General features: G+C 33.5%; 1 protein-coding gene across 4 annotated transcripts; it reads right to left on the bottom strand.

The window, feature by feature from the left end:
* Nucleotides 1-4,460: 4,460 nt before the first annotated feature.
* Nucleotides 4,461-7,241, bottom strand: LOC141672998 (glycerate dehydrogenase HPR, peroxisomal-like). Of its 4 annotated transcripts, none has more exons than XM_074479724.1 (5): nucleotides 6,762-7,241; nucleotides 6,561-6,668; nucleotides 6,377-6,454; nucleotides 6,128-6,172; nucleotides 4,461-4,759 (listed from the first exon to the last, which is right to left on the bottom strand). In XM_074479724.1, exons 1-5 carry the CDS (start codon nucleotides 6,834-6,836, stop codon nucleotides 4,550-4,552), a joined length of 516 nt encoding a protein of 171 aa, XP_074335825.1. In that variant the 5' UTR covers nucleotides 6,837-7,241; the 3' UTR covers nucleotides 4,461-4,549. The 4 variants fall into 4 exon arrangements, with proteins under 4 accessions (XP_074335825.1, XP_074335829.1, XP_074335826.1 ...); XM_074479728.1 differs by having other exon boundaries at nucleotides 4,617-4,828; nucleotides 6,762-7,240; XM_074479725.1 differs by lacking the exon at nucleotides 4,461-4,759 and adding an exon at nucleotides 5,302-5,613.
* Between the last annotated feature and the right edge of the window lie 5,613 nt (nucleotides 7,242-12,854).

Below are 12,854 nucleotides of genomic sequence, written 5' to 3'. Positions count from 1 at the left end.
AACAAATGCTCCAATTTCGATGCCATTTCAATTATGAGTCAACAAATAGGGTATGCACTTCTTAATCAGACTCATTTTCATTATGCATCTACAGTGTTGGGCTATATTGGTGACAGATTAAAGGAAGATGCAAATGTAGTATATTTTTCTAGGTTCTGTTAATTAATTTATAGTTATTGTTGTTCTGATAAGCCACAAGTGTTCAGTGACCTAATGGAACCTTTTAAGTTACATAAAAGGGCATTTACTGACTTATTATCTGATGATAACAAGAAGGAAGTACTAAGACCTCTCCAAATACCCCAATTTGTCAAACAGTTCTTAGTCAACACTATCCCATACAATTACACAGCCATATTCCCTTATATAGCACCATCACAACCATCCACTACTCAACAACCACAGTCTACCTCAAAACCACCGACATCAGAACCTGTTGTCAGCACTTCACAGTCCATACCCAAATCCAAAACCAAACCAACCTCTGGTACTTCTCAAAAGGTGTCAGTTGTAAAATCTGACACATCCTTCAGACCCAAAACCTCAAGAGCTAAATCTGTTCCTCAATCTTCACCAAGGAGAAAGAGAAGGCTGATTTTGAGAGATGAATCAGATGAGGAAGAATAGGTCCAGGTTCCTGCATTAGAACCTGTGACAGAAGAAGCTGAAAAGTCAACTTTTCAGAAGGAGAAAGCAGCTGAAGCTTCTGGCATTCAGAAAAGAAAGAGGTCTTCACATTCTGATACAGATCATATCACCCCTCCATTTAGAAAATCAAAGTTGAGGAAGACAAGAGCAGGTGTGCATATTGCACAAACTCAATCTGAGGATACTGAAGATGCTGAGGAAGGGGATCAGGAATCTCTGATCTCATCAGAACCTATTGTGATTGAAGCCCTGCCAGCAGCTGAAGAAGTTCTGATTCAGAGAATCTGAAATTCCTGAAGTCCACGGATCAGAACATGTACAAGAATCTTTGATTTCTCCACCTCACACTCCAATAAAAGCTACAGATGATGTTGAAGAACAAGAGACAAGTTCTGAAATAGATATTCATAATTTGAATATAGCTACTGTTCTATATCTGGAAGCTCCAACTACAAAACAGCCATCTCCTGTTACTTCTCCAATTTTACAGGCTGAGATACCAACAACACCAATTCTTGATCTTGGAACTGAAGATCGAAATTTAGAAAAAGCTGATTCAGAGTCTCCTACAGCCACACACACCTTGGTGTTATCTGAAGATGAGATTCTAGCAAGTTCTGGAGAGTCAGCTCCAGTAAACACTTCAGTAGCTACAGGAAAGGAGACATTATTCCAGTTTGAGGAAGAGGTTGCTCCAATTCCATGGGAGGAAACCTTTAGAGGGGCTAAGTGGATACATAAATGGAATGATATTGATTTTATTCCCAGCCCATATGTTCTGACAGAACATGTCTCAAAAGCTGATGAGTTGCTGACAAGTTCTGACTTCAAGCATCAACTAAAGGTCACTGCTCTCAGTACAAGAACTCTACAAGGTCAACACTCCAAGACTCATGCAAAGGTTGATAAACTTCAGGAAACAGCTGATAAGCTAGATATGATGCACAAACTAGACAAGAAGAGGTTTATCATACCAATTCAAGAAAAAGTGGATGCTATTGAGCTTGTTCAAACCAAGCAGCAGGCCCAACTGGATGAGGTATTACAAAATCAAGCTGCTCTACAGACTCAGTTAAATGAGATCCAATCTTCAGTGGAACTCCTTCTTTCTCTACTCCTAACAGATGATGCCAAAAAGGGGGAGAAGGTAGTTAAGTTCAAATGCTCACCAAGCCAAACACTGAATAAAAAGGATGATCATGAAGATGACCAGGGAAACTCTGAAAAGAGTAGAGGTCAAAGTCAAGATAAGCAGCTGAGCAGAATTCCCACTCAACAGACAAGTTCTCATAGATCTGCCATGCAATGGAGGAATAAGGAAGGAAAGAAGCCAACAGATCAAGATGTTCCTTTGTTGATCACAAATGCTGACACTTCAAATACTGATTATCAAGTTCTGACAACTACTTCTGATGTGATAGTCCAAGCTGGAAGCCAAGAGTCACAGAAGTTTTTGCAGACTTTGACTTTCAAAGAAAATAAAGCAACATTCTTCTACAAAGATCCCAAAATTCAATATGTTGATGAAGAATTGGCCAAGAGACTATTCCTTAAGGATAATCTAAGAGTGGATTTAGAGGAATTAAGAGAAGAAGAGGCTAAATTTGCTGTTGAGAAGAGCAAACCCAAGTCAAAAGCTTCTGATGATAAAAAACCACCAAGGCAAAAAGAAAAAGGGATTGTGATAAGAGAAAGATCTGCCACATAGATTCCTAGATCAAGGACTAGATCTCAAACTACTATTGATCCCAAAGACAAGGGAAAAGGAAAAGTTGGGGAGACAGTCAAGAAACAAAAGATGAATATTCCTCAAATTTTGATGGATCTTGTGTGCAAGATGGTTCAAGTCTTTGATGATACTGCTGCTGAAGATGAAACAGTTGAAACTCTGAAGAGAAAGAGGATGACAGAAGAATCTAAGACAACCTCTAACATAGCTCAAGTTGTTCAGAGTGAAGAAGTTCAGAACTTAATAAATCCTGAAGTTATTTCAGAACAGCAAGCTACAGATGAAACTGCAAATCCTGACCAATTCATCAAGACATCAACCTCTGACACTGCTCAAGTTGACATAGACAGCTTAACATTAAAAGACAAGAAGAAGCTGCTTTGGAACAAGTCTATTCTAGTTCAGCCTAAGACAAATCAGATGTTGAATCAACTTGCAGCATTTGGGGTAAAAGCCAAGCAAGCTAGAGAAACATCTGGATTAGGTTCTGACAGAGAGAAATTCTAGACTGGGATAGAAGTTGATATTAGAGATCCATTCACATTGACTGACAAGCCATTTGAAGAGATCACACAGAAGCACCTTGACAAAGTATTTTCTGCTCAAGTAGTGATGGATACTCATGATGATTATGAAGTAGAAGAGAAATTGATCTTATTTCTGATTAATGGCAGAACTTATAGATTATCTGAATCTGATGTGCTGAAGAAATTTGTCAAAGAGCTCCAATATATTCATTATCTACTGGAGGTAAATTCTGATGTTACTAGGAAATGGTCAGAATATATTCTAAAGACAATAAGAGATTTACTCAAAATTTTTGGTGCAAGAATGACAGAGTATACTCCAATGATGACTGAGGATGATGGAAGAGAAATTCCTATGAGGAAGAATTCTGCTAAGGTAGAAGTAATTCTGAAAGGAAGATGTTTATGCTATAATGAAGATTCTACACATCCAAGGGTAATTAGACTGGGAGATGGACTTGAAAGAAATCCAATTTCTGCACTCAGAGCTGCCATATATCAAATCGGTGATACTGAAGATGAAGAACTGCAGCAAGTCAAAGCTCAGTTACTTGAATTTAAAAGAAATGGAGAGACCAAGCTGGTATCAGACTTTGTAAGGAATCATTATGGATTCAGGCTGATTCAGTGAATTTGGTAAAAGCTGCATGGACTGTAAGTTGTATTTAGTTGTGCATATAAACTCTCATTACATTTGTACTTAAATATTTTTGACATCATCAAATCTATAAACTTGTATATTTTTATAATTTACAAGTTGGGGGAGATTGTTAGATATATTTGTGATGTCATGCCTAATCTGATTTGTTTAGTTTCAGAACATACTATAAGAACTTAACTGGAAATCAGAACTTACTGAAGACAGGAAGTTATCAGAACTTAAGCCATCAGGACTTACATCAGAACTTAAGTGCGGATACACTTCAGGGATGAAAAGCAGCTGATTTACAGGAGATGATCTGGATTAAACAAAAGAAGATATGCTTGGAGAGTTGAACAACTAAAGGGCTACAGTAGATAATCTCTGATTGATGCATTTTACGAAACAGAACATATCATATCAATTAGGAGATATCTTGTAACTCTGTAGTATATAAACACAGATTAGGGTTTACACTATATGTGTTATCATTCACGAGAATATTATTCATTGTAACCCTAGCAGCTCTTAGTGATATCATACACCACTGAAAGAGTAGATTAAACATACTGTAACCGAGTTTGATATATTGAATAAATTGTTTTCTATTACATACTTGTGTTTATAATCGAATTGATTGTAGATACTATATTCAACCCCCTTCTATAGTATCATTGAGGCCTAACAATGGTAGCATAGAAAAATATGTTGCTATAGGTATCAATTGCAACATGTTTTTTAGTATAGTAACACAAATTTTGTATTACAACAGAGATACTGACTGACAAAAAAGGGCCCACTTGTGGGCCCCACATCAATATTTTTAAAATATTCATATTTAATAGTTTTTTTATTTGTTTTCCTTCAAATTTTCACAAATATAATATTAATTAGACAAATATTTATATCCAAAATATAAAACTCAATTTAAATTAATTAACATAAAACTCATGAATCATTACAGAGAGTTGAACCAAATTCTATAAAAATTACATTATACTATCATTAAGAACTATAAGTTATATAAAAGTACACGTTCCGACAAACAAAGATAATTCCACTTATAATAGTTGCCCCTGATAGTGCCATAATCACCATAACAAAAATAGCAGCACGAGCTCCTTGCGGATTTCCAGCCCCTGATTCGTTAGAACCAACCTCGCACGAGCACCAAGTCCATACAGTATTGCATAGAGTGTTGCGATTGTGTGCAGACTTTTAAGAAAATGCACAGGAAAGAAAATCATCATACTGGTGTTGGAAATGCACATCATGTTATGGGTGCTGAAATTTTTAAGATAGACTGCGTGAAACTTCAACCGGATTGTTTTGTACAAGAAAACAATCCTTATCATTTGACATTTATGGTTGCGTTAATTTATAATGAACCAAAAGACGTATGAATAAAGTTTAGTAGAGGTAAAAGAGGATAGCGAGACAGGTGATAAGTATTCGAAGAAGAATCATCAGAACTAATCAGCTATAGCAAATGCTAATTACCACAACTCATAGACACCCTATAGGAAATGCATTTGGGATTTATTTATTTCTTAGTCACCTGGTAAAGGTCTGCTTACGTGATCCTAGGATTCTTGGCCTTTATTTCTTCTGAAACAAGGACAAATATAGAGAACAGCTTAAATAGATTTTCACTGTAATTTCAAGTAAGATTTTTATCTGATTTATATGTTAATGTGTGCTTATTTCCACCATTAAATATCTCTCATTTGTTGTCAAAAATGAACAAAGAGAAGTACCGCATAATTGAATTGCAATTTGCAAACCACTGTTGGCAGCATCTTAATCTCTTGCACATTCCTAATTGAGCCATTTTGGAAGTGTCAATAAGCCCATTTTTGGTAGTGAATTCAAGCAATAAGAGGACTAAATATATATTTGAAAATGACACATATTTTTTCATACGAACAATAAACATCGATTGTTACAAATTTATCTTTAGGATGTGCCATGACAACAACAAATAAACATTATAAATGAATAACAAATGCGGGGACAGTGAATACGTATGCCAAGCAAATAAGTTTTCCACTGTTTGTGCAAATGACTTCCTGTTCAACAGAAGAAATTCAAGCTTGACATGTTTTTTCTTGCTTAAAATATCAAACATGGTTAGCATATTCTGATCTGTCTCAGTCTTCTCCTCACCATCAGTATGTTTAATTTCTTGATCAAGAAATCAGATAAGCACATTTGACAAATACAACAAGCAACATAAGTTATTGTACTTTATTTCCCAATAGTTAATTTATAGCTCTGTAAAATTTTATAAGCTTCATATAGTTGATACGATTATAAAAATCCAAAAACTACAAGCCTACTGTCTAAAATAATTGAAATCACCATATATATGGTTATAATAACACATAGCACACCCCTCTGTTTTGGAGAATTTTCATTTAAGAACAGGTAGACCTGATTGGGATCAGACCAAACTGGGTAACCCTTAATCTTTCCTTGTACACACACACATAATGGTTTTAGTAGATCTTAGTGAGTCTAAGCCAACAAATGGTTAAATTCTCTATGAGTGCATATTTCTGAGGATTATAGACAGAGTCGTACCAAAACATTTAAAACAGCTAGTGTTGCCATTCCTTCTCGAGTCCACTGCATAAACAACATATCGAATTCATTAGGCATTTGCATATACCACAATAATAACCGAACTAAACCTACTCCGTTAGTCCCACTCTTAAATAACACACAATACTATAGAGGAAAAATCATTCAGTTAATAGAAGATTACAAACTAACTTTTATAACATATCATAAAGATCTGTTTTGTACTCAAAAAGTACTAGTGAATATAACCTTGGAAGCAGAAGCAAAGTGGGGAACAATAATTGCATTCTTCATATCAGCTAGACCAGGTTTCATGTATGGCTCTTCCTGGTGCAACACATAATATAAATGAATGATGTAGTAAATTACAATGAATTAATAACATGTATGTGAACTAAACGAAATGGGAAAAAGGGTTTTTTAGTTCTTTTACTTCGAAGACATCTAAGCCTACTCGAAACATAGGATTTTCTTTCAAGTGTTCCACGAGAGCTGCCTCATCCACTACAGGTCCCTTGCTACAGTTCACAAGAATTGCTTCCTACAAATTCAGGTTTCGTTAACTTGAGAAAATTTACGACTTTCAATGTATTGACAAACCTAAAAATGAAACAAACGGAGTAATCATGTTTACCTTCTTCATCTTTGGGAGCCTCTTTTTGTTTATCAGGTGATAAGTTGTCTTATCCTCTTGGAGCACTTCGTTCATGGATGATGCTCTTTTCCAAGTAACAGATTGCTCACCATTTGCTGTCAAGAACTGACCAAACCTCCATACCAAAACACAAACACCAAAAATAACAATTGATCTTTCTTCACATAGCACACCCCCTCTGTTATTTATATCACACAATATCAAAACATTACATCAATTATAAAACCCACACTACCTCTATCCCTATATAAATGCCCATCCCCACCCCGACATTTCTATGTTAAAATTTCACGAAATTTGACTTCTAATCTGAAATTAGCTTTAATGAGAGAAGCTAACGACACAGACAAGCGTCGGGATGTGACAGATGTAATTGGGGGCAGCAGAAGAGAAACTAAACCCTAGAAACTCAACCTTTTTATATTTTTTCGGGTTTATTGGGTCTGGTTTTAATTTTTGTAATTCTTGCCCGAAATGGGCTTGGCCTGATTTTCGAACCATTAAATCGTAAGAGTGACAAGTCCACGGCCCCGCAGAAGCAATTAACATGTAAAAATAAAATAAGAAGGAAAAATTTATATTTACAACTTTTTTATTGATGCGTCTTAATTTTTATTTTTATTACTATTTTAACAGAATTTAGTTATATTTACATGAATATCAAATTAAAGTAAATCTATATAAAAAATTTAAGGTAATTTAAATATTTGAAATAACCATCATGTAATGAAAATATACAAACAATCTTAGTGGTTAGTATCGTAAAAAGTGTATCGTTCTAAATTAATAATTTAGAATTATTAATTTTGGAAAATTATACCAATTTTGTTAAAATAATAATTTTAGTGATATCAATTGATATTTTAGTTTTATTTAAACTAAATATTAAAATATATTCATTTAGTATTAAATTAATATTAAATATTTCAATATTTATAGAATATGAATTATTTATTCATTTTTCGGACTTTTACTTTATAAGAAACTCCACAATTAATATTTTTCAAATCAATAATTTTTAAAGATAAATTAAATTTTGAGTTAATTTGTTTTTTTAAAAAAAATTATTCAGCTGTCTATGGCAACACAACCATGTGAGGTTGCAATATATAAGACATCTATGCCAACACTAGAGATGTATTGAGCTATAGAAATATGTCTATATGCCTACGGTAACGCCAAAATCTGGGTGTTGTGATAGGGTCATAATTTCATACATATTTCAACGTTTTCTAAGGAAACACCAGACAAAAATGTGCAAATAGGTCATCTATGGCGTAGTGCGCTGTGCTGGGTTACAACAATATCACTTTCAGGATACAACAACACATAGCAATGCGTCCAAGGTCACGTAATGCTCAACAACGACCAGTACCTCAGTTCGTCCAGAAAACCTATGATATAATCTGTATATTATGGTGAAGAGATTGAGAGAGAAGTAGGAGCTAGGGTTTCACAAGTTTCTGATTTTAGTGTATCTTTTTACAAACATTTAGTTTTGTATATAATACAAAGACAAAACATAACTAAAGATACTACATTAATTAAAATAAATATCCCGACTTAATATACATTTAATAGAATATATCTCAGAATCAGAAACGTAACAGTCAGTATTAGTGTTTGTCAAATCCTGATACAGACAGTCCATCCCATCAGGATTTATTTAGCCTCAGCAAATCCTGATCCGGGCATCAGGATTTGTCAGCCTCAGCCTCAGCAAATCCGGATCAGTATTTATTCTAAAAAATCCGAGTTTGTAATTTCTGATCAGCAAATACTGATATTTCATGTTACATAGAATCAATATTCATATTAAAATAGTATAATAAGTCAATATATATTTTAATTAAATAAGCAGTAAAATTCTTCACCCAGGTCGCCTCGTGTACGCGAGACACCGAGACATTCACCCAAATCTCCCTTCGACTCGACTCGAGTCGTATCGTGTCGTGTCGTTTCGTGACGAGGTGAGGCAGCGCACGTGTGTGTGTGCGTGCGCGCGAGGCACACAATAACACCATGCATACCCACATGGTATAGTAGTTGTATACTACTCTTGCACATGTTACTATATAAAGCACACAACCCCTATTTACCTTATATTGTGGGACAAACTGTAATATCTAGGTTATATCGTGTAATTATTTTTGATGATAAATAAATATTAAGTGAATTTTTTGAATTATGTGTTAATTGGTTTCTATATTTGTCATCCATATGTGATGGAATTTGCAAAATTTTAATGTCTATATTCCCCGAATGAGGTATAGATTATTTAGATATATTTCCGGTAATTTGTATGTTATTATATGATTTTACAACTAATTTATAGATTTAATTAATTATTTTTTGATTTAATCATTAATTATTTTAATTATTCAAAAAATTGTCCACTCGTGACGGTTTATACATTTTCACTACCCGAAAGTTACGAGAAAACTCGTTTCTAGTCTAATTTGGATATTTCAAGCATTTTTCGTGTTTTAACTTTTCAACCCGAAGTACGGATTTACCTGTACGATTTTCGGTATAATTTTACAATTATTTTAATATTATTTGATCGTCCCGGTAAACTAGATATTTTTTATATGCGGGATTTTTGATTTAAATATTATATTTTCTCATAGTACGAGTAAAAAAAAGCTCGGAACCCCAAAACTTTATTTAAACGCCTAATTTTGATGTTTATCGTAAAACTGGTACCGAATTGGATCAGTTTAATACTTAGCTATTAAGTATTCTATTTTTATATCCGGTATGATCCAACGGGGTACCAATATTCCGTAAATATAAATAGCCTCTATCGTACTGTATTTTGTATAGATAAACATTTTATACACTGTAGAAATTTCTAGTAATTTTCTGTAATTTTTACAAAATTTGAATTAATTAGGGTTAAATTAGGATTTTTAAATTTTGAAGTGTTTGATATGATTTGATGATTGAATGTTATAGATCTTTGAATTCTGATCATTTTGGTATGTCACATGATTGATTTGGAGTATCCTATCATGCCCAAATTGAGGTTTGATTCTCTGAATATGAAATTAGGGTTCTTGCATAGTATGAATGTATTTAACTGAAAATTGGGGGTTTTATTTACACTGATTATGGGAAAAATCGAAGGGTATAAGCATGTAGATCGTGTTCAGAGGATTCGATTATGTACATAGTTTTTGTGTTGGGTGTCTGTGCCGAGCTCGTCGGAACTGTAAAGCTCGTCGGCGATGTTGAAGTTCCAGTCGGTTTTCCGGCAGACTGGAATGGTGTTTGCGAATTAGGAGGCCACGAAGAGAATCCTGGTCTTAAGAACTATTTATCTCCACCTGTTGGTTGAGATCAGAGCGAGTTTTCGAGCTCGAGACCGGCCGGCGGTGTCGCCACCGGTGACTCGCCGGGGAAGACGGCGAAATTGCAGTTTTATCTCCCTTATTTTCCAAATTCTCGATTTTCCTCCCCAACTTTGCAAACTATACATTTTAACCCTGCAGTTTTAAAAATTTATTTTAATTATTTATTTTAATTTCAAAAATGGTTATTAATTATTTATTAATTCAAAAATAAATCTTAATTAATGAATTTTAATTAGTAAATAATTATTTTAATTGGTCAATTAATTTAAATATTAATTGATTTATTTAATTATTTATTAATTGAATTTAATTAATTATTTAATTAGATTTAGTTATTCTTTTTAATTTAAAAGTTCCAGAAAATAGTTTTGAACCTTAAATTTTTTTTTCTAAATTATGTTTAATGCTCAATAATTATTTATAAATGATTTTAAAGCTAATTTCAAGTATTCAGACTTCATTATTTATTTCAAAATGATTTATTTACTCATTTTAATTCCGAAAAATATTTAAAAATTCATATTAAATATCAGTAAAATCATTTTAACCCTGAACCTTCCTTGAAAAATAGTTTTTATCGAATACCTTACGTGTTACGTGCTCTGTGCTATCTAATTGATGTGTTATATGCTTATGTGAATGTTGTACGACTGTTTTGATCTTATCTTTTAATCCGTAAGTCGGATTTGGGTGAAACGATTGGTAGATAGAAACTCGTGTTGATTGTGTTACGATTAGAATAATATGGTATTGAGTATTGATAGATAATTGTTATGTTTAGCCGAGGAAGCGACACGTAGAAAAGGAAAGCAACTGGCTATTGAGTGGTTCCGTCAGACGAGTGCAAGTGAAGTTGAAAACGTTGAGATAAGGAAAGTATTCTCGAACCTTCTTGTGATATATTGCAAGTACCCTGAACCTTTATCATGTTATATTGCAAGTATTTTGAATAAACTTTGAGATATATCTAGTTATAGCATTTGTTAGTTACTTTTTTTAGCCTTAACCCTGAACCAACTCATTTGATACTTGAATTGTGAACCATATCGATTGAGAACCATCTATTGTTAAATTACCAAATATTAAACTACACATGTTAGGTCGCACAACACTATAGAAGGGGGTTGAATATAGTGTTTATACAATCAAATCGATTTCAACACAAGTATGTAACAAAGATCAAGTATATTCAAATAAACTCTGTTACAAAAGAACTGTTGTTCTCTCTTAGTGATGAACAATATCACTAAGAGCTACTAGGTTACAATGTATAATCTTCTCGATAATGATAACACATATAGTGTAAACCCTAAGTTGTGTTTATATAGTACACAGTTACAAGATATATTCTAATTAATATGGAATATAATTATGTCTCCTAAAATATATCAATCAGATATTTTTTATAAGTCTTCTAGTCCTCTAACTCTTCATGCCTATCTTCTTTTATTTTAGTCCAGATCTTCTCCTGTAAATCAGCCGCATTCCTTATCTAAAGTCTTCCCGCACCTAAGTCATGATATACATCTTCTGGCACCTTAAGTTCTGATATTAAGTTCCGACTTCAGTAAGTTCTGATTTCAGTAAGTCCTGATATGTCCTGTTGCTAAGTTCTGAAAACTAAACACAAATCAGATTATACATGACATCTCAAATATATCTAACAATCTCCCCCAACTTATAAATTATGCAAAATATACAAGTTAATATATTTGATGATGTCAAAAACATTTTAAGTACAAATGCAATGAGAGTTTAATTAGACAACTAACTATAACTTACAGTCCATGTAGCTTTTACGAATCTCACCGAGTCAATCTGAATCCAAAGTGATTCTTGACAAAGTTTGATATCAGCTTTTCTTCTTTATTCCTCAGGACTTGAGCTATTGTAGCTTTGACTTGCTTCAATTCTTCATTCTGACTTCCAATCTGGTAGATTGCAGTCCTAAGTGCTGAGATGTGGTTTCTTTCTAAATCATCGACAAGTCTGATCACCCTTGGATGAGAAGAGTCTACATTATAGTACAGACATTTCTATTTCATAATCACTTCAAGTTTAGTAGAATCCTTCTTCATTGGAATTTTACTTCCATCATCTTCAACTATGTTTGGAATGAATTATGTAACCCTTGAACCAGAAATTCTTGCTTTATCTCTTATGGTCTTCATTATGAAATTTAACCATCTCCTGGTAATCTCAGATTTATCTCTAAAAGATAATGAAAGAATTAAAGTTCTTTCATAGATTTGTTTAACACATCTGATTCTGACATTTGATATGTTCTTCCATCTTCAAGTAGTAGAATCAGATTTTCTTTGACATTATGCTTATCATGAGCATCCAGTACCACTTGAATAGATATAACCTTATCAAGGTGTTTCTATGTAACTTCTTCAAGAGGTTTTTCAGTCAATAAGAATGGAACTCTTGTAAGCACTTCAACTCTTATCTTGATCTTGGCTTCATCAGAACCTAGTCCAGCTCTGTCTCTTTCTTCTCTGGCTTTCAATCCAACAATCATGAAATCAGATAACAATTGGCTTTTCTTTGGATATGATGGTTTGACATTCTTCCATAGGAGTTTCTTTTTATCAGCAACTTTCATCTTGTCTAAATCAACTTGAGTACTGTCAGAGGTTGATTTCTTGATGACTTGATCAGAATTTGTTGTTTCTTTAGTACCATGTTATTTTTCACTCTGAACAACTTAAGC

The sequence above is a fragment of the Apium graveolens genome, chromosome 7 (assembly GCF_009905375.1).
Source record: "Apium graveolens cultivar Ventura chromosome 7, ASM990537v1, whole genome shotgun sequence".
Classification (NCBI taxonomy): Eukaryota; Viridiplantae; Streptophyta; class Magnoliopsida; order Apiales; family Apiaceae; genus Apium; species Apium graveolens.
The sequence above is the reverse complement of the archived record's forward strand: the minus strand, read 5'-3'. Positions and strand labels throughout refer to the sequence as shown.